This window comes from Schistocerca cancellata, chromosome 3, assembly GCF_023864275.1.
Source record: "Schistocerca cancellata isolate TAMUIC-IGC-003103 chromosome 3, iqSchCanc2.1, whole genome shotgun sequence".
Lineage (NCBI taxonomy): Eukaryota > Metazoa > Arthropoda > Insecta > Orthoptera > Acrididae > Schistocerca > Schistocerca cancellata.
Window position 1 is genome coordinate 232,160,412 of NC_064628.1, and position 23,785 is coordinate 232,184,196.

Here is a 23,785-nt window from a genome sequence, read left to right on the forward strand (position 1 = left end):
AGCACATGAAGAAAAATGAAAAGCCTGGAAGAACAGTGTACATAAATTCCACCTCAGTTATGTCACCTATAAAAATAGGAATCGAAAAGAAACTTCAACATCTGTGCAAAGCAGATCAAGATCAACTGTACCCCTTTCTAGTTGACTTTGCAACTTCATTTGAAGAAAAGAAACAGCTTCTGTCAACCTTCTTAATGTACCACAAGATTCCTATGTATAATACTTGAGTATAGCCTAGAAAACATATTGCATACCCTGTCACTGCCTGTAGCAGACGAAAATACCTCAGATTTACTAAAAGCAGGAGTAATTCAATCTTCTTTCAGTTCCTAGTTGTCACATATAGTGATAGTTCCCAACAAAATCAGTTACAGAGGAAAAGCTTACAGCATTTTTTGCAATTGCTGATATTTCAATCACCTTGGCAAATGCAAATTCTTCGCCACGCCCCAGTTACTATCAGATTCATGTAGCTATTAAAGATCGGAAAAAAGACAGCTTTTGTTGTGCCCTCTGGGCCTTTGGCCTCCCAAACCCCACTGCCAACTACATTTCAACATTTTGCTGATTTACTTTTAGGAGGTTTACAGCCAACCATGTGACTAGTATACCTGGATGACATAATTGCCTCTTCAAATTCAATGAAAGAACATGCAAAGTAACTAAGATACGTACTAACCCATTTTAGTGATGCTAATCTAAATTTGAGATTTGAAAACTGCAGTTTTGAACTATACAGGCCACATAATTTTGGCAGATGGTTAAGACCAGACCCACAATTAAGGAATGCAGTGAACAATTTTCCAGCACTGGGGAACATTAAAGAATTGCAACTGATTTCTCAGGTTAATAAATTACTATCACCGTTTCGTGGAGAATTACACAGCCACCACAAAATTGCTCACAAAATTACTAAAGAAGGGAGTTGCTCCTGTCTGGCCAGCAGACAGCAAAAGGGCCATGTTAAAACTGAAATAAATTCTTAAAAAGTTCACCTGTCTTGGGTTATCGGTATTTTGCTCTACCTTGTATCTTGTTGTGTGATGCCGACAATGTCTCAGTTGATTGCAATATGAATCAAATACAAGATGGTGAAGAAAAACCAATTGGTTATGCATCACGTCAGCCGAATCAAGCTGAGCAAAATTATACCACCACACAAAATAAACTTCTGTCAGTGTTACCTATATACACTGCAGTTCACAGTAATTGTAGATCATGTTGCTTTACAGTGGCTTTTGAGTTTACAGGATCCCAGCAGCAGACTTGTTTGATTGGCCTTAAAACGCTGTGAATATGACCTCATAACCAGACATAAGCCTGGAATGTTAAATCAATGCAGGTGCCTCGAGTACAAAAATTATGATCCTGCAAGTAAATGATGTGCTTATTGAGGAATTAAAGAAGGCAAAAGAATCCAGAGACTATTGGCAAGCGCATAGTGCAACAAAGTCTTGAGAGTATACAGGCACATCATAACGAGAAAAGTGCCACGCAAGCACATACGGCAGGCCATTACTGGTGGTCAAAACAAAAAAGAAAAAGATGATGTAGGATATTATGTTCAAAACTGTCTCCATTGCGCTAAGAGAGTGCAAGAACAAACACCAAATATACCTCTTGAAACTATAACTGAGGTAGCTGGGCCTTTCAAAGTCTTAGCACACTATATTGTGGGACCATTTGCCATAACATTCAAAAATAACAAAAGTCAAAAATAACATATGTTTAATCTATCACTGACCATTTCTCTCATTATCTTATTGTGCAACCCACTGAAGACATGGCTGCTGAAACAGTGGTGACAGCACTGGTCACTTATTTTGTACAACAATCTGAGAGGCCATTATCAGAGGGCAAGGGACAAAAGTTATGTCCAATCTTATCATACAGTTATCTTGACTGTTTAAAATAAAGTAGTTCAGAGCTACAACATTTCATCCTAAGAGTAATGGCAGGGTTGAGCATATTCGTAAAACAGTACCTAAAATGCTGTCTTATAAAATGATTAGCTTGCCCTCAGACTGGGATTGTCTATTACCATATGTAATTTTGTCATCCAACACCAGAGTACACGACACAACTGGGTTCATTCCCTTTGAGATCGTTTTTCATCACAAAATGTGTTCATCTTTCAAGACTTAGAAGCTGCTGCCTGAAATGAATTCCAGCAAAGTGAAGCACCTGGCTAAAAGATTAACATTTATTTGGAAGAGAATACAGCAGGACACTGCAGCCAAACATGGAGACAGCTCCATAGTTGAAAAACTGATAGGATGCTGCTATACCAAGTAGGAGATCATGGGAAGTTATGACAAACTGCCATGAAAACAAGAAGAACTCAGAAATTTACAGGCCCCAGCACTGAACCATTACAGATACTATATTTCACATTGCCTATCAATGTCGAATTACAGACCAGAAGATTATTGCTCAGTTTGATCGCCGACCAAGTATAAAGGTAGCAATATACCATCTCCTGTAGTGGATCCAGCAAAACTCAGAACTGTTTAGAACAGATGCCATTTCTGTTGATATAATTTAGATTCTGTTATCCCGTACAATTTACAGTCTAGGGATTAAGAACAAATTTTATCTTAAGTGGGAGACGACACTATCTATTTCAATCAACTGCAGATTCTGCTCTGTGTTTTCACCTCATCAGGCCTTCATTAGTTAGAATATTTTGCTAAAATGTTACATATGAGTCATTGTTCTAAAGTTGCCTCTGTGCCTTGCAGGTTTTTAAACATGGTATTCTCATATTATCACTAGCTGGACAGACCTCCTGCTCCACTAGGCTGCTTGCCAAGGGCAGTATCATGTCCCTTGGGGACTTATGGCCTTCATCAAACAATGCCAGCCACACAGCTGACTATTTTTCTCCACAGCGCATCACTGTTCTCCGTGAATGTACCTCAGTTCCATCTGATTAGTAGGCCCATGTGCTATTAATGTGTCATTAATTTTACAGTTGCGTATTACATGCTGTTATTCCAAAATTAACGAGTATGGCATCTTCATCCTCGTTTCACTCTTATTTATTCTTCTATATTTCATTAATTGCCTCTACAACTGAATGGTTTTGTCGCATGTTTGCGTTACTTTACTACATAAAGACATTGTCACTAGATAATTTTCTAGGTTGTCTGGTATTGCGAAGTTACACTAAAGTTTACGAAATTTGAAAACCCGCACTATCACACAAGCACAGAATGTAAGCCAGTATCATGGATAAGGCTAAAGTGTTGTTAGGACAGATCTGCAGAAATAAGATCCTATTCTCCGGGGACCAAAACACCCATTGAAAAACCATCACCGAAGCAGCACATTCCAACACTGCTCCACAAACCTGGCCTCCAACTAGACATTGGTGATACAGTGTAATGTCTTTACTTACACGAGTGGCGCAATTCACCACCTTCTGCAGATTCCATTTCTTCTTGGAACATACTGAAGACAGTTTGTCTCTTAGACAACAAATTCGATTGGTCCCAGATTGATAGTTGAATTAACCAAACCTTGGTTTGACAGCATAAGAATCAGCTAGATACATACCATCCCATATGCCATTCTGGTTTCACTTGGGTGTTCTAATTGGAAATTCGCTCACCACAAGTACCAAACAAAACTGAATAGCAGCAGACTTCTATTCAGAGCATCCTGTTGCAATACCCTGGGACATGAATTTCTGTTCTCAGCACAAATGAAAGAAATTTCAAATGTCACTATCGAACCATTGCTGTTATCCATTCCAGAAATTAGCTTCCCTCTCAATACACATCCTGTCTTACCACTTTTTCAGATACTAACAACAACGAACTGCTCTCACAGGAGCAGCAACAAGTCACTAGATAGAGCTGCCATCTGTATTATGGCTTCACTAGCCCAATATTTTATTTAACATAACAGGCCCAGTCTCATGGACTTACAAGGGGATGGTCAGACTTGTCATGCCGAAACATGTATTGCTTTTTTTAGCACTGTTATTTAACTGTGCAAAAGGTCCGTATGCAAAACTGTAGCTGCTGAAATGAACTGGAAGTCACCTAAAAAAATCACGAACATGGCTGTGTTTCCTGCTTGGCGCTTGCAGTGACGGCTGGCCACCCCTGGAAATGGCGAGTCGTGAGCGCTGTGCGCACGGTCGGGCGTTCACTAAAGAGGAATATCGCTGCACAGTTTTGGTGGAAAGGGGAAACAAATATTCGTTTCTGTGGCATGCACGTCCTTTTAATTTCTGTTACGTATTTCGAAACATACCGTCCTGAAACTCATTAGAGATGTGCAAGATGTTCTGTACATGTTCATCTATACTCCGCAAGACACTTTACGGTGAACATTCAATCATGGCGAACCCTGTAAATGTTTTGCTGCTTGCCATGGAGATATACCACATGCCAAATGAAGCAATCAACAGAAAACACACGTGAAGACTGTTAAAAGAAAAGAAAAAATTCCTTGACGTCTATATTTATGTGCTGCTCCATGATTCTGCTGTCAATATCTTTATTCTTGGCTTGTGTGTAACTTCTGTGTTTTCTTTTCAGTAAACGTGGTTCTTTTTCGTATCCAGGGTGTAATTCTAAAGTTAATAAAATGTTTTCTTGCCTTTAAATAATATTTTTCATCAGGTTATGGGCCCAGTACACATGTAAAGGCAAACAACATTTGGAATGAGACTATGTCTGTAAAGAAACATGACTGCTAGCGGCGATTATAAGGTCAGCATTGATAAGCTTGAAGGACCTGACGACCGGGCCAAATGGAAATGGCATATTTCTATGGTGCTGCGTTCATATGGACTAGAAGATATTATTAACGGTACACGTGAACGTGTAGAGTTGCCGCAAGGTGCGACAAGTGCACAAAAAGAAGCATATGTGGAATGGCACAAGGACGACGCAAAGGCAGCAAGTCTTATAGCAAATGCGCTAAGTAAACCTGTTGCAGAACTCGTCTTAACATGCAAGAATGCTAAAGAAATCTGGGACAAACTACGCGCCCGTTTGAACATAGCAGTACTCAGCGTTTGAATATGTTGATTGAAACATTTTTCCGTGTTGAACGTGATGAAACGGAAGATATTAGTACACATGTGGCCAAACTGCAAAAGTTATTTGTGGACCTGAACGATGAATTAGCAAACCATGAAGAAAATACGCTATCTGAAAGAATCTTAAATGGTCGAATTTTGTCTACACTGGGAAAAGACTATGATAATTTTAAGGATCTCTGGGATACGATACCGACAGAAAAGCAAAGCTGGAATCTATTGATTGAAAAACTCTGTACTATTGAACTGCGTGAACAAGACATTAATGGAAGTGCAGCTTTTGTCATTTCTAAAATAAGAAAACTGCAAACAAGTAATCAGCAAGTAAAGATGACGAAGTCACAATTAAAACAGAAGTTTCCATATAATATATGCAAACAATTAGGTCACTGGGCAGCAGAGTGTCCACAGAACACTCGCGACAGCAATAAAAGAAAAGAGAAGAAGCGAGAAAGTGAACACGCTGCATTTACTTCATACGCTATGGGTGTGTGTACCAGTAATCACAGCGACCCAAATAAATGGTATTGCGACAGTGGCGCTACAAATCATATCACTCCCAACAAACAGTATTTTGTTTCGTATAGTGAATTTGATGTTCCTCAAGTAATTTCATTGTGAAAACAAAATGTCAAAATGTGTGTGTACGGTCAAGGAACAGTTTACATCCAAATTCGATGAAACAATAAATGGTACAATGCTAGAATGGACAATGTTTTGTACGTCCCGGATGCAAGTGCTAATCTGTTCTCTGTGAGAGCCATTGCCTGCAGAGGCTACAGTACTAATTTTAGTTATAATAATGTCTGTGTTCGAAAACAAGTCGGTGGCAATATTGCTATGACAGGTTATGTGAAAAATGGACTTTATGTGTTGAACATGCGTGTTGTTAGAAATGCAAAAATGAATCGTGTGAACTTGATGACTTCATCCGAAACATTGCAAGTGTACCATGAAAGGTTTGGTCATCAAAATAAACAACATGTGAAGAATGTTTTAAAAGGAATGAACATTAATGTGGAAGATGCCAAGAGTGAATATTGTGACGGCTGTGCGGTTGTAAAGATGCATAGGCTGTCATTCAAAACACGAACAATACGCGCTACCAGTAGTGGTGAATTAATCCACGTGGATGTCAATGGATCAATGAGCACGAAATCTTTTGGAGGTAAGCATTATTATGTATGTTTCAAAGACGATTTTAGTAAATTTCGTTGAATTTTCTTTTTAAGACACAAAAGTGAAGTGTGTACTGTGCTTAAGCAGTTTTTAAATGAAGCACGAACTAATGGACATGTTGTCAAACAATTTAGATGTGATGGTGGCAAAGAACTTAACAATAAGAATGTCAGTGAACTGCTTGCAGACAGGGGAATAGAGCTACTGATTCCTCCTCCTTACACTCCTGAACAAAATGGTATGGCTGAACGGGAAAATAGGACCATTGTTGAAGTTGCCCGGTCAATGATAAATCCGAGTAAATTACTTACAGGGTTGTGGGCAGAGGCATGTAACACAGCAGCCTACCTAATAAATCGTACTGGAAAATCTTCAGTCGAAAATAAAACCCCTTATGAACTATGGTTTAATCAACCAGTAGGACGACTTGATCATCTCAGAATTTTTGGCACAGGCTGCTATGTTCACATTAACAAACAAGTCTGTTCCAAGTTTGATGATAAGGCAGTTTTTGGACGACTTTTTGGATATGTTAATGATAAAGATGAGTTTAGAGTTTGGATTCCATCTAAAAGAAAAGTAGTGTTGAGTCAAGATGTGAAATTTAAGCCAGAAATTGTTTGTGATTTACATAGTGATCATGTTGAATATAGTGATCATGTTGAATTTGAAGTCCCTCAGGAAGAATTTAATGATCCAAATTCATCTAAAGATGACCAATGATAGGCTGTACACTTCTGGAGGAAGCCAAACTCAAGAAAAAATTGGCACTCTCGATTCTAGAGAAAGTCAAGAGTCAAGTGAATCTGATGAAAATAAAGAATTAACAGAATTTCTAAAAGCAGAAGCTGCGGAATCTTCTAATGAAGAGAAACAGAAGAATAAAAGACAATGAAGAAAACCAACCTGGATGGTAAGTGGTGAATTTTGTATGGCAACAAAAGTTGATGCACTTGAATACAAAGATCCAAACTGCTTTTCAGAAATATTGCAGTCAAACGAGAAGGAAGAATGGATGCAAGCTATTAGTGAAGAACTTCAATCACTAAAGAAAAACAATACCTGGGTGCTGGTTGACCGTCCGAAGAACGCCAAAGTATTGCAAAACCGCTGGGTTCTACGGCGAAAGGTCACAGTCAATGGAGGTACTCGCTTTAAAGCCAGACTGGTTGCAAAAGGCTGTATTCAGAAAGCAGGAATTGATTATGACGATGCCTTTAGCTCTGTGGCACGTTATGACACCATACGAACTCTGTTGGCTGTAACTGCTTCTTGATGTAAAGGCAGCTTTTTTGAATGGAATACTTGAAGATGAAGTATATATGGAACAACCAGAAGGTTTCGAAGATGGTACAGGCTGAGTATGTTTCTTAAAAAAAAGTCTTTATGCGTTGAAGCAAGCACCACGTTGCTGGAACAAACGTTTTGTTGAGTTCATGAAGAAAGCTGATTTTTCAAACAGTGATGCAGACCCATGCCTATTTTATCATAGACAAAATGGAAATAACCTTTATGTGGCAATCTACGTTGATGATGGCCTGATTGTCGGCAGTAACAAGAAAGAAATTGCTGTTTTTATGGATGTTTTACAACATGAATTTGAAATAACAACTGGCAGTCTTGACAATTTTCTTGGCATAAAAATAAAGCAATATGAAGATGGAGCAATAATGATAAGTCAAGAGAAATACACAGAAGAAATTCTGCAAAGATTTCGAATGGCAGAATGCAATACAATCTCAACTCCTATTGGACGTGAGGACAATAATCAAAACGAAGAAGTTTCGTCATCTGTACCCTACCGTGAAGCAATTGGTTGTCTCATGTACCTTTCAACAGTAACTCGTCCAGACATCACTTTTGCAGTCAATAAAGCTGCTCGAGCTATGGAAAAACCAACCACTGAAGACTGGAATAGAGTAAAGCGAATTTCCGGTATTTGAAAGGGACTTTAAATTTTGGAATTGTATATAATAAAAAAGAAGAGTTAAAGATTTACGCTGATGCAGATTTCGCAGGTGATAACCGGACAAGGTGCTCAACAACTGGAATTCTTGCAAAGTACTCAGATGGTGCAGTGTTATGGACAAGTCAGTTGCAGAAAGTAGTGGCCACATCCACAACCGAGGCAGAAATAATTGCAGCTAGTGAAGGAATGAAAGAGTTAGTTTGGTTACGTCGTCTGCTATCAGAATTAGTGGAAATGTCGGGGCAGCCTCCAGTTCTTTAAATTGACAATGCTAGTGCACTGAAGTTGGCAAAAAATCCAGAATATCATCGACGTTCTAAACATATAGAGGTCCGACATTTCTATGTTCGTGAAAGATATCTGAACGGTGAGATTTTCTTGGAACACATTGATGGACACAACCAGTTGGCAGATATTTTGACGAAACCCCTTGAACGAGTTCAATTTAATTTTCTATGTTCAGAAATTGGAATGCAAGAGACAAAGCAATAATTTCATGATTTTTTCTTTTGAAGGAAGTGTTAAAAGAAAAGAAAAAATTCCTTGCGTCTATATTTACGTGCTGCTCCATGATTCTGCTATCAATATCTTTATTCTTGGCTTCTGTGTTTTCTATTCAGTAAATGTGGTTTTTTTCATATCCAGGGTGTAATTCTAAAGTTAATAAAATGTTTTCTTGCCTTTAAATAATGTATTGCTTTTTTAGCACTGTTATTTAACTGTGCAAAAGGTCCGTATGCAAAACTGTAGCTGCTGACATGAACTGGAAGTCACCTAAAAAAAATCACGAACATGGCTGTGTTTCCTGCTTGGCGCTTGCAGTGACGGCTGGCCACCCCTGGAAATGGCGAGTCGTGAGCGTTGTGCGCACGGTCGGGCGTTCACTAAAGAGGAATATCGCTGCACGGTTTTGGTGGAAAGGGGAAACAAATATTCGTTTCTGTGGCATGCACGTCCTTTTAATTTCTGTTACGTATTTCGAAACATATCGTCCTGAAACTCGTTAGAGATGTGCAAGATGTTCTGTACATGTTCATCTATACTCCGCAAGACACTTTACGGTGAACATTCAATCATGGCGAACCCTGTAAATGTTTTGCTGCTTGCCATGGAGATATACCACATGTCAAATGAAGCAATCAACAGAAAACACGCGTGAAGTCTATGTGTTGTGCGCCATGGTTGTTAAACTTCTAGACGAGCATGTAAATGGCGCAGTCATGTGGCTAGAAACAACTGAAACACTCGATATTGCAGACAGTGAATCTACAGGCGGCGAAGACACTGACGAAAGTTGCACTCATGAAGACTCTTCGAGTGATAGTGCCACGTACCATCATCAATTATCTCCGAAAGTAACACCAGCAACTACAATTACCTTATCAGACAAAGAAAAAGCGGTGACGTATTGGTTGAACGAAAGAGGTAAGAAACGCCTACGTGTCAGTACTGTGCAAAATAAGTATCGCTTTGTCCGTTCTGAACGTGAATTGTATAGACGGAAAAAGGAAATCGCTGGACGACGTAAGAGTCGACTGGAAATTGCGACGGAGATAAATGCGCGACTTTTTGAGCTATTTACCGACGCCAGACAACAGTCATTTAGTGTCAGCGATACAACTTTGCGTGATTGGACGTTAGAGATTGCCAACGCGATAGGCGCTAAAGAATTTACAGCTTCTCAAAGCTGGATTAGTCGCTTCAAAAGATCACATAAAATTGTGGCAAGAAAAATCAAGAACCAACTGGACGTTTTGGACCACGTGTCTGGAAAAATGGGAAATGAAAACGTTACACTTTTCATGTGTCATGCTTTTCTTCCGTTCAGCGGGAACAAATCTCTTCTCCTTCTAGATTCGTGGTCAGGTCATAAAAGGTCTGATTCATTAAAAGCTGTATTTCGAGCCCACCCTGACAAAGAAGTAGAGATACTTCAGATTCCACCCGGCACGACGAACGTAATTCAACCTTTAGACAGTGAATTTTTCCGTCAGTGGAAGGCATTTTACAGAAAACTAACAGAGAAAATTATTGTGTGCAGATCACTGCAATTTCCTGTCTATCACCGTGACAATATTCTCAAGCTGCAATCAGTAGTACATTATCAATTTTCCTCCCCACGGACCGAGCGAGGTGGCGCAGTGGTTAGACACTGGACTCGCATTCGGGAGGACGACGGTTCAATCCCGAGTCCGGCCATCCTGATTTAGGTTTTCCGTGATTTCCCTAAATCACTCCAGGCAAATGCCGGGATGGTTCCTCTGAAAGGGCACGGCCGACTTCCTTCCCAATCCTTTCCTAATTCGATGAGACCGATGACCACACTGTCTGGTCTCCTTCCCCAAACAACCAACCAACCATCCTCCCCACGGTTTCAGAATTTGATTAAATATGCGAGGCAATCCTCGAAATATACTGATACTAGGCCTGATTCATTCCTAACACCAGCCCAGTTTTGTCCACGGACATCTAACGTCTGTGATTCGCAGGGCTGTCATATGTCGTCTTTGCTTGTATGTTCTTGGTGCACAAAAAAGCTATGTTTTATTTCGCATTTTTTCGGTAATTACAAGAAATAAAATTTGGACGTGTCCCAAACCGTATATTTATTTGTGTCTATTTCATAGCTATTTGGAAAGAATGTTGTAGATAACATATCAGCCATATTTGTCAACGAATGTTTAATTATCATACGATCGCTTTCACTGGGGGAATCAGCTCTCTCACTGCTGTGGCAAGAGAGCGTCGCGTAGCTAACGCCAGCTTGTCCCTAGATGGCGTTGGTATAACATAGCGAGAGAGGTCAGGGTTGTACAAGAGGCAGTTATAAGCACGGAAACCATGCGACAATAATGTCTTATTTGATAAAATTGTTTACAGACTTCCAGGTCATGTCAGCAGCTAAAATTCTGTATACAGACTTCTTGCAATGTTAACTCACAGTGGTAAAAAAAAAAAGCAACACACGTTTCGACATGACAAGTCTGACCATTCCCTTGTTAGACACTTAAAGTAGTAAAGGAGTTTTGCTATTTGGGGAGCAAAATAACTGTTGATGGTCGAAGTAGAGAGGATATAAAATGTAGACTGGCAATAGCAAGGAAAGCGTTTCTGAAGAAGAGAAATTTGTTAACATCGAGTATAGATTTAAGTGTCAGGAAGTCATTTCTGAAAGTATTTGTATGGAGTGTAGCCATGTATGGAAGTGAAACATGGACGATAAATAGTTTGGACAAGAAGAGAATAGAAGCTTTCGAAATGTGGTGCTACAGAAGACTGCTGAAGTTTTGATGGGTAGATCACATAACTAATGAGGAGGTATTGAATAGAACTGGGGAGAAGGGGAGCTTGTGGCACAACTTGACTAGAAGAAGGGATCGATTGGTAGGACATGTTCTGAGGCATCAAGGGATCACCAATTTAGCATTGGAGGGCAGCGTAGGGGGGGGGGGAGGGGGGGGTAAAAATCGTAGACGGAGACCAAGAGATGAATACACCAAGCAGATTCAGAAGGATGTAGGTTGCAGTAGGTACTGGGAGATAAAGAAGTTTGCACAGGATAGAGTAGCATGGGGAGTTGCATCAAACCAGTCTCAGGACTGAAGACCACCACAACAACAGGCCCAGTAGCAACTTCCACCCTGCTTGCTGTTGTGATGAGCATGACTCTGTACTGCTGTTTCACACCTGAAGTTATGTAGCAGAACACATACTGCCATCCACCTGGTGTGGGCCACTAGTTCTTAGATGTCAAGCTTGGAGATGTGTTGCGACCATGAAAGAATGGTGCTCACAATAACAATAGTGACGACATGTGAGCAGAAACAAATGTGTTTTTAAACTGTCATTCTGATATTATTTCCCAATCTGACATTTTGCTTTGTCAAAATGTATTTATGTTGTGCAGTCTAATGAGACAAGACATCTGTAATTCATGCAATTGTAATACGATTGCTTTAAACATATCTTAGGGGAGCTATCTGTCAATATATAAAAGAGCATTAATGGTTGGATCATTGAAAGAAGAAATTTTCTTGGTCAAGGATTGCATCTCTCTTTCGCCCTCTAGCACTTAAGACACTGCAAAGGAAACGACATCAACTAAGAAGAAAAGAAGCACGGTTATTTGGATCTGATCAGCAGGTCCAAATCGCAATTAATTCACATCACAGATGACCATAAAATCTTTAATATCTATCATTTATTGATCAATTCAATAGCTGAATAAAGAGCTCCTCGAAGTTAATGATGATTTATTTTTCTGCTGCCATAAACTCTCGTCTCGTAATTACACCTAAATTATTAATTTATTATAATTAAAACCATTATTATTTTGTAACTGTCTTGTAAACTGCTTATTTGTGTTACTATTTCAAACAACAGTCTCTTATTATTGTGCTTATTTGTTAATTTGATATTGTTTTATTGCCATGAGTTATTTTTACAATTTGCTCATTCAATTTAACTGAACTTGATAACCTTGCTGTTGTCATCACAAAAATTTAAGTCAAAGGGATCACCCTTCGTTGTTTATTGTAAATGATTTATTACTTCTTTATTAGGGGCAGAGAAGCATCAGGTTTTCCAGTTTCTTTTAAACTTATGTTAGTTAAGTGGTTTTGCATTGTGTTACTAAAAATCACAGAATACACATTATGTTTTTGTTTTATTGTTTACACAATTTTCCTGTCCCTATCAACACGTAATTTTTGAAACTTTTTTCAAACAATGGAAAATCCAGGATGGAATGTAACAACATTATGAAAAGGACTTGTTGCTCGCCATATAGTGGAGATGCTGAGTCACAGATAGGCACAACAGAAAGACTGTTACAAATAAGCTTTCTGCCAACAAGGCCTTTGTCAAAGATAGACAACGTGCACGCACACACACACACACACACACACACACACACACACACACACACACACACACACACGTGCGCGCAAACGCAACTCACACACACGACTGCAGTCTCTGGCAACTGATTTTGAAACTTTTAGATTGTTCAATAAGAACTTTATTTTGTGGCAGTGATATTTTTCATGTCTAGTGCAAAGTGAGATCAAAAGTGCGCGAGAGTTTTTTTTAGTCATGTGTTGTTTTTTTATCTTTGCCGTAAGACTATAGAATCTCCTAGTTTTTGTTACTTCTCTGTTGTTTTTAGTTTTCTTCTCAGTGTGAGTTTTTCACGAATAAATTGTACTCCGTTAACTCATTATACCGGACGGCTATGCAATTATTTGTTGTAGGCTAGTCGCCTACATAATTGGTGACCTCCGATTAAGGAACTTTAAATCTTTCGTTAGCTACGTCGAACATTAACTGCAGAAGCAATGACCGACGACGGCAAACGATACGGTTCGATAACGGAAGAAATTCATAGGCTTCAGAATGAGATAGAAACTTTACAGTTGCATATTTCGAAAGAGATGAACTTAAAGCATATACCGGACCAAAGGAATGACGTTGGTTCAACAACCATGGCAGCACAACCACAGCAAGTAACAGCAACGGAAGTACCCGTTGGTTTCAACGCTTCACCAACTCAACGGTTGCAATTACGAACGCCCCCATTCATGCCTTCTCAGCCACACACATGGTTCGCGGTAATGGAAAATATATTTCTACAACAAAGAATATTCAGTGATCACGAGAAGTTCACCTTGGTGATAAGTAATTTGGACCATCAGACCTCGGTTTTGGTATCTGACATTATAGTGAACCCGCCTACTGAAGGAGCATACTGTAGACTGAAAGAAGAATTAATTTCTCGGTGTGTGAAGTCAGTCGACATCAGAGTCAAACAAGTACTGTACCAAGAGAAACGGGGAGATAGGACCCCGTCAGAATACTGGCGTCATTTACGCAGCCTGGTAGATAGATCGACAGTCTCTGATAGACTGTTACTCCACGTATGGCAACAACAGCTACCAGTACAAGTAAGAACTACACTAGCTATATACGACGAAAGATCAGTTGACAAGCTGCTGCTCGCTGCAGACAGAATCTACGAGACGCACGAGCCTACTGCAACAGTCGCAATGACGTCGACAGATGCCACGTACGGTAACTACCATCACCAGCAAGACCAAACTGACGATATAACAGTAAACTGTGCCGCGGTCGCAACGCGACAAACAGCAAAAAGTTCAAACGAAATTAGAGATTTAAAAACTGCAATAGATGATTTGCGAGCGCAACTAAGCACGCTACAACGACCACAAATTATCTTTAAGCGCAAGAGAGACCGGGCTGGGCGTGAAACACGAAGTCAACAAGAGGACGAGCGTAAGGTGTGTTGGTACCACATACGTTTTGGGAGAAATGCTACAAGATGTACATCACCATGCGCCTACTCAGACAACCAAGGTATGTACAGAAACAGTGCAGTGTTTTCATGTCAGCGACAACAGTCGTCAATACATATGCCTCCTGCTTCGAAAAGATTGTATGTATCAGACGTACTTACGGGTACAAGGTTTTTGGTGGATACCGGGTCAGACATTAGTTCGCTTCCTGTCAGCCATGCGCCACACAACGAAAAAGACTTGTACAATTGCTCTCACGTAATGTTGCGAACAGACTCAGTCAAATCGCCTTTACAACCACCATATACGGGCCCATTTCAGGTGCTGAGTAGAAATAAGCATACCGTGGACATAATGTACAATGGTGTTCCGACAAAGGTATCGATTGAACGTGTCAAGCCAGCATGGGTTTTACCCTCTCCGACCTCTGACACCACGCCTGTGCATCAACACCTGATGGACGCAGAGCATACCCAAACACCGCTCAGTACATCGTCTGAGACAGGTGAATCACCACCACAAACAACAACGTCACCACCCCCGAGACATCCGACGCACACCAGAGCTGGACGTCGAATAAAATTCAAGTATCAAGATATCCCTGGGGCTCCGCACTTTAAGGGGGGGGCTGTGTGGCAGTGATATTTTTCATGTCTAGTGCAAAGTGAGATCAAAAGTGCGCGAGAGTTTTTTTTAGTCATGTGTTGTTTTTTTATCTTTGCCGTAAGACTATAGAATCTCCTAGTTTTTGTTACTTCTCTGTTGTTTTTAGTTTTCTTCTCAGTGTGAGATTTTCACGAATAAATTGTACTCCGTTAACTCATTATACCGGACGGCTATGCAATTATTTGTTGTAGGCTAGTCGCCTACAATTTTAAGATAACTCTAAACAAACCCATCTGTATTTTGTGGTACTTTGTTGCAATGAGTTTTTTCTAGTTAAATAATGTAAATGTAGAAACTCAAATTTTAATCTGAAGAAGCATGTAACAAGGATGAAGAACTATTATGCATTTTTGTATTTTTGTTTTTTATTATTCATTACATTTTACAAATATTTTGCTTCAAATCACAACAAAATGATAAATTTTATGATTACACAGGAGAAGAACTCTTAGTGCTTGCCAGCACCGCTGTATGTTTTTATCCCTTAGGTACAAAAAGATTGTAGGTTTTAAATGTTCATATTTTTAACTAGACTTTGTTGCTCATTTCACAGCCTGTTTACTGCCAAGTAAGTGATTACTGACCATCCTTGTGAAAACAAGCATCCAGTCATCTAAATTGTTTTATGGATAAGTAGATGACTCCACACCTATGTATGATGTGTTCATCCAAACCTCGATTAATCTAATGATGATGTACAAATCAAAATGGGCAATTAAAGAAAGCAGTCAGCCCACATCTTGTGACTTCTGTGTAATTTTTATAGTCCATAATAGCACTGATACAACCTTAAAATTAAGTAAAAATTGGTGCACGACTTCACACCACACCCATTAACAATTTAATAAATCTGTAATACGATGCACAAGGCAAATGAAAATCATGGATTAAGAAGAGCCTTATATTTTCCTTTTACTGGGTTCAGTGGTCCAGAAGCAAAGAGGCCAACATAGACAATTTATCTTGAAGTCTAGTAAAATGTTACAGTACTTGCTAATGACCTACGCAGATAGTCTGAAGACAACATTTGATGCTAAGTGTATACTGTTACAAACATTTGCTTCAAGTTACTGAAGAGTGCAGACCTGAACCAGAATCGTGTGTTTTGTAAACAGCGCATTTCCAATTCAGGCATTTGTTAGAAATGAAAGGGTAGGTCTTTGTAGTAAGCTGATATTCTGAATCAATCCTAAGGCCCTACTTACACGGTACAACTGGAGATCAGTCAATACTAGACAGGTACCTGGAATAAACTCCTAGTCTGGACCAATGTTTTCACTTGTTTCAGAAATTCTTCCAATCCACATGTGGCATATAGCAAACCAGTGCTTAACAGTATTGGTTAAAAACAGTCTTGGTTGCAATTTAATTTTTTAATTTTTTAACGACACGTTTCGCCTTATTTAGACATCTTCAGGGTATTTCTTAGAAGAATCGTTTAGTCAGTGTAGCCAAAGGTCATCATCGAATATATCAGGCCAACATCGCCTTCGTTAAACTCAGTAAAAACTAGAAACATAAAATTTTATATTTTTGTTTTTACTGAGTTTAACGAAGGCAATGTTGGCCTGATATATTCAACGATGCCCTTTGGCTACTCTGACTAAAGGATTCTTCTAAGAAATACCAAATTAAGATAACCTAAAGATGCCTAAATAAGGCAAAACGTGGCGTTGAAAAATAAGAAAACTAAAATTGCAACAAAGACTGTTTTTAACCAATACTCTCATGTTACTCTTTTAGTTATAAACTGCATACCTAAATCAGATCTTGCAAAGTAGTTCACTATGCTCGAAGTATGAATTATACCTCCAAACTTTACTAGGACTAACAACTACATCACTGTTCAATATCATACGCATAAATGTCCTAGCAGTACTTGTAGAATGTTGAAGATAATTCACAAATAAAGAATGTGTAATAGCAAAATAAGTAACAGTTTTCTCTTCTGGGCAATACTAGTGACATAAATATCTACCCACTATGAAGAAATATAGAAATTATTTTTTTTGAAATCACAAAATAAAGCTATATAAAGAAAGCACTTACCTTACTGACAGTATTTATAAGCTCAAGCCACATAGTTTCACCAAACTTCTTTACAGAACTGTGTAACTGAGAAGAATCGTGTAGAACTCTTGAGTCATTGGATAAAGTACTGTTATTTATAACACTTTTGTAAAAACTTGCAGCGTAGCTATAGTTATCGCATTTAGACTGTTGTGAACAAAGTGATGTTGATGGGGAAGCGGATGTTACAGAGGACTCGAGTCTTGCACAGTAGTGTGTATCTTGCTGGCTACCCTTTACTGTTTTCCTTGGTGGAACCCTTTCTGGCTTTTTAAATGTGTCCATTGTTCATCAGGAGCAGATACTGAAATAAATGAATGGGCATACAGTGCATAATGTAATACAAAATTTACTTTTAATTACACATCCAGTATTAAATAAATTGTAATAAAATATGTGCCAGCATTCCTTTACAATGCTGAAAATATAATTAATGACAAAACCATGCCCTGAGCAAGAGTGAAATTTACTCCTTTTACTGGCTCATTTTCATTAATGTTTTACAGAATCAAAGTACTCATTTTGTTAACATGCATTCCCTTGCAGTGCACAATTCTCAGAACATCAGAGCAGAATTTATTTCAAAACAAAAAGCCACAAAAAATGTGAAACTTCCATAAAGGTTTTAAGAATCATCTAGTACAAAAATAGTCTGGAATAATTCAGAACAACTGATATGATTAATAAACTTGTTTTACGGATACATAGAAAATGTATACACAAGATTTGGTACCATAAGAATCACTATTTAATTAAAGAACTGTTATGCCCAAATTATGTGCGCTAATGATAGTGAAGATTGCAACCCCAAGAAAGTCACATGTGCTTGCATTTTATACCACCAATTATGACACTGCTATACACAAATGAGTACTAAATATTATCTCTGGCTTTGAGGACTGTGCACACTGAAATCAGAAAATACAAGTGCCACAGCACACAATCAAGGAGATACTGGACATGTTATGGGGATTCTCTGCCCATGCAGTTTCTATGAGGGTCCACAAATAGTCTACAGTGTTCAATCAATAATCCATGACAAACAAGTTGCTAAACAAAACATAACCATGTCACATTTTCCAGGTGATGTGTCACGTGAAAGTACAGTAAAGTACGCTGTGTATCTGACAGCTCCACTGTACTTAACTCCGCTGGAGAATTTATGAAAAAGCAGAACAACATATTATTTAAGCAAGACCCTATTACAAAAAAGCAGAATGATATGACATTAAAACAAGAAGAAATCATGAAAAACCAGGATAGTATGGCATTAAAGCAAGATGAAATCATGAAAAAGCAGAATGACATGTCATTGAAGCAAGATTCTACTACGAAAAAGCCAGATAATATGGCATTATAGTTTGCTAACAAAAATAAAGAGTTGTACAACAAACAGAACAAAATATCAAATAAACAAGATGTTAATTGTGTACAAAATCAATCAACTTTTACCTTAACATTATGTGTTAATGAAAGGACTATCAAATGAGATATCCACTCTGAAAATAGCACATGCTAGAATAACCAAAACAGTATGACAACTATGTATCAAACTAGCAGAAGTGAAACACACACCAACCAAGCTGTTGGAGACAGTTACAGAGTTGTCAATTAAAGTAGATAATGTCATTGCTGAGCAAGATAAGATGATTGTTATCAGTCTGAATAACAGTGAAAAAAGTTCAACAATGTTGCTACTTGGACGCTGATCAAAAATGAAAAATTTTTATAAATGGCTGACACTAAGATCCAAGGGATAATTGATAACCCAGTCAATAATGAGTTACGAAAAGCAAATGATATGATAAATCAGGACCTTCAGCTATGGCAGAATGTCGTCAGCTAACAGTTTAAAGAAATAAAAAAGAATTAGCTGATGTGAAGGCTGTCCTGCAGGATGACAGTTTGGGGGCACCACGTTCAGAGGAAAATTTTGTTTCCAAGCCAACGCAGAGCAAAATTCTCCATGTGCAAACCAAAGTGCCAGCAGCTGTATTGGACATTTCACAATGGTACAGAGACTGTGCCCTTCTCTACAACAATGATGAGGGAGGAAAGCTAAAAGACACTGGTAGCTTCAAGTTTTTGTGACAGATGCGAAAAGTGTGCATTCCATTGTTTTCATAAAATCATTTTGTGGAACTCTGCCATGATCAATGCCAGATGCAAAGAGATGGTCCTTTATGGGCCATGGAAGTAGCAGAATATTCCTGGACATATGACGAGCTTGAGAGGGTATTCCTGAAAAATACTGGTCACTGGTGGCAAGAGTGATTGTGCAAAGAAGTATTCAATCTCGAACCATTCTAGACGTGCCAAGGAAGTCTCTGACAATATTTTGAAAAAATATTTAAACAAGACCTGGTAGAGGGAAAATCCGGTGTCATACCGTGATGTCTTGAGGATCTTAAGAGTGAAACTGATTATTCATATCTGCGAGAAATGGAAATATTTCCGAGTCAAACATAGAAAAATTCCTGTCTATGTTGGATTTAGATGATTTAATACATGAAGATGCAAAAGCCCCTTCAGAGAATGGGAAATATAACAACAGTTATCATACCAGTCACAATGGCCAGACAAATCATGCTAACTATTATAGTCAGCAAAGTATAATGGGGAAGCATGTAACAATGGTTATAACAGGAATCCACAACAATCAGTTTAACTGTACACAGAAGGAAAAGCAGGATCACTTGTTTAATCCAGGTTATTTGAATCTGAATAAATTTTCAGTGGAAGCACCAACCCACAGAATATAACCCAAACCTGAACAGGCATGGGCTGAATGGGCCCAAGAACATGACGGGACAATGGAAGTCGACCGTTCATTTCCAATCAGGAAAATGGAACTTGACCGCACATAGGCCCAAATGGATGGTTGAGGAAGGGGGTTGGGACAAACAACAAGGAGTCCAACTAATGAAGTATGACAACAGTTGCAATATTATAGGGAGGAATTATGCTCCGACACCTCAAACTCTCAGGATAGGTACAGCATTGTCTGTCAGTCCACAGTACTTAGAAAATATTCCTACTACCATGATTTTAGACATGGGAGCTACAGTAAGAGTGATATTCAATTACTTATACAGGGTGTTACAAAAAGGTACGGACCAACTTTCAGGAAACATTCCTCACACACAAATAAAGAAAAGATGTTATGTGGACATGTGTCTGGAAATGCTTAATTTCCATGTTAGAGCTCATTTTAGTTTCGTCAGTATGTACTGTACTTCCTCGATTCACTGCCAGTTGGCCCAACTGAAGGAAGGTAATGTTTACTTCGGTGCTTGTGTTGACATGCGACTCATTGCTCTACAGTACTTCCATCAAGCACATCAGTATGTAGCCTCAACAGGTTAGTGTTCATCACGAACATGGTTTTGCAGTCAGTGCAATGTTTACAAATGCGGAGTTGGCAGATGCCCGTTTGATGTATGGATTAGCACGGGGCAATAGCCGTGGCGCGGTACATTTGTATCGAGACAGATTTCCAGAACGAAGGTGTCCCAACAGGAAGACGTTCGAAGCAAATGATCGGCGTCTTAGGGAGGAACATTCCAGCCTATGACTCGCGACTGGGGAAGACCTAGAACGATGAGGACACCTGGAATGGACGAGGCAATTCTTCATGCAGTTGACGATAACCCTAATGTCAGCGTCAGAGAAGTTGCTGCTGTACAAGGTAATGTTGACCATGTCACTGTATGGAGAGTGCTACGGGAGAACCATTTGTTTCCGTACCATGTACAGCATGTGCAGGCACTATCAGCAGCTGATTGGCCTCCACGGGTACACTTCTGCGAATCGTTCATCCAACAATGTGTCAATCCTCATTTCAGTGCAAATGATCTCTTTATGGATGAGGCTTCCTTCCAACGTGATCAAATTGTAAATTTTCACAATCAACATGTGTGGGCTGACGAGAATCCGCACGCAATTGTGCAATCACGTCATCAACACAGATTTTCTGTAAACGTTTGGGCAGGCATTGTTGGTGAAGTCTTGATTGGGCCCCATGTTCTTCCACCTACGCTCAATGGAGCAAGTTATCATGATTTCATATAGGATACTCTACCTGTGCTGCTAGAACATGTGCCTTTACACGTACGACACAACATGTGGTTCATGCACGATGGAGCTCCTGCACATTTCAGTCGAAGTGTTCGTACGCTTCTCAACAACAGATTCGGTGACCGATGGATTGGTAGAGGCGGACCAATTCCATGGCCTCCATGCTCTCCTGACCTCAACCCTCTCGACTTTCATTTATGGGGACATTTGAAAGCTCTTGTCTACGCAACCCCGGTACCAAATGTAGAGACTCTTTGTGCTCGTATTGTGGACGGCTGTGATACAATAAGCCATTCTCCAGGGCTGCATCAGCACATCAGGGATTCCATGCGACGGAGGGTGGATGCATGTATCCTCGCTAACGGGGGACATTTAGAACATTTCCTGTAACAAAGTGTTTGAAGTCACGCTGGTACGTTCTGTTGCTGTGTATTTCCATACCATTGTTCATGTGATTTGAAGAGAAGTAATAAAATGAGCTCTAACATGGAAAGTAAGAGTTTCCGGACACATGTTCACATAACATATTTTCTTTCTTTGTGTGTGAGGAATGTTTCCTGAAAATTTGGCCGTACCTTTTTGTATCACCCTGTATAACACAGTATGAGAGACTACTGACATGCCCACCTTACCTATTAGCAATTGTCTGATCTCGGGAGCAATTGGTATACCAGACTGCGGAACACTCGATGGCAAGCCCAAATACATATGAGAATAGGAAACGTAACAACATTTGGCATATTCCTAATAGTTAATTACTTGGTCATGGACTATATTCCTGCAGTTAGCTTTCTGTGTCAGTGGAAGGCACAAATAGACTTCTCCATACGAAACTATAATTAAAAAAAGCACAGGGGTAAGCTGAACTTAGACAAAATAAAGCTTGGTCATGGCAGATACTGCCAGGGTGTAAGAACTGAATATATAGGCAAGGAGGATTGTAAGGAAAACCTGCAATCCCTAGGATGTATTACTGACCTTAATTTAGAAATGCAGATTACCAACAAAATAGCAGAATACAATTATTTAACTATGCATTATCTGATCAGAATTATGTTATGCTACATCAAAGTGTTGGGTGAAATCCCAAGAGTAATAAAAGGCTACAAATACCACTTAAATGCCATGCCTTGTGAATTGCTTTGCCAGCCAACCTATACTATCCCCTAGCCACAAAGGCTAACCCTAATGTGGGGGGTTGAAAAATGTTAGATTGGAATATTAAGAACCATCTATGAGCCTATTATCGCAGCACATTGTTAGTTGTGGCCAAAGCTGGAGTTAACATCCGATTCATGCTAGATGCTTGGGCTGCTGATAAGATAATTACACCTGTGAGAACCCGACCAGAGAATACTGATTAACAAATAATAAAGGTTCACAATATCAAGTATTTAACTTCTGCTGATGTGCAGTCTTCCTAATGGCAAGCATCCTTAGATGAAGACTCACAAATATATATACACCATTCATTTATGCAGGATGCAGCTGCAAATCCGAAGTACTACTAGATGCACTTAATGTGAGTGCCGGCATAGTCACTGTTGTGCTCAACACCATGTTAGGACTCGTCTTGCTAGACATGATTACTCTGTTCATCAACAATTTACTAATTGTGACACAAACTTGGGAAACGTGCAGTTGATTCACAGTCTTAGACAAATTTCATGAATATGGATTAACAGTCTATCTTCAAAAACCAGAGTTTGGTTGTGAAAAGATAAAATTTCTAGGATATATTATTGTGCCACATGGATTCTAGGTGATGAGGGTAAAATAAAAGCAGTAAATAATTTCCATTCCCGCAAATGAGGAAACAACTACAGGCATTCTTAGACTTAGCCTTGTTCTACCACTGGATCATACCAGACCAGCTACTGAAATTGTGAACGTTTATTGAACTCACTGCAAAAGCACACCCAAATCGGAAGAATGTCAGCTAATGTTTAGAAAGATTAAGGAGGTGTTAGTGACAGAATTGGAGGCATGTTGCACTATTACTTAGCTGGGGACCTCATGAAAATTTCTGTGATTATCAGATTAAATTTTTTCTCTTAAAACTGTAAATTATTGCACGCCAGATTGGTCAGACGGTCTTTGGCAATGCAGGAGTACAATTTTAAGATTATATACATGAAATCTGAAAATAATATCACAGCGGATCAGTTGCCACGGCTGCTGGAAGGTTTAAAAAACAGGCAGGATTGCAAAGAGCAGACTGCCAAATCCAAAATTTCACTAATGCAAGATGATCCATACAGAAGCTGCTACTTTGACCTCAGCAGGAATATGGGGCACCTCCAAGACAGGGATCCATTGTGGAGGAAAGTAGAATAACAACTTTTCAATAACCCAATAGACAAATTGACAAGTTATCTTGTAGTGCATAATAATGTGCTGTTTTACCGCTATGATCCACAGTACTGTAAATGATGTGTGTGAATTCGAGCAGATAGC

General features: G+C 39.2%; 1 protein-coding gene across 5 annotated transcripts in view; it reads right to left on the bottom strand.

Annotated features, from left to right (window-relative positions):
- LOC126174866 (uncharacterized) overlaps positions 1–23,785 on the bottom strand; it is a 382,969-nt gene that overhangs the window by 333,054 nt on the left and 26,130 nt on the right. For 3 of the 5 annotated variants that reach the window (XM_049921269.1, XM_049921267.1, XM_049921268.1), the window contains exon 2: positions 17,231–17,555. The exons of 1 other annotated variant lie outside the window; for it this stretch is intronic. In XM_049921269.1, coding sequence (XP_049777226.1) covers positions 17,231–17,536 — 306 coding nt within the window. In that variant the 5' untranslated portion in view covers positions 17,537–17,555. Of the gene's footprint in view, positions 1–17,230; positions 17,556–23,785 lie in introns of those variants that run through there. One more of the 5 variants, XM_049921271.1, reaches the window with a different exon arrangement.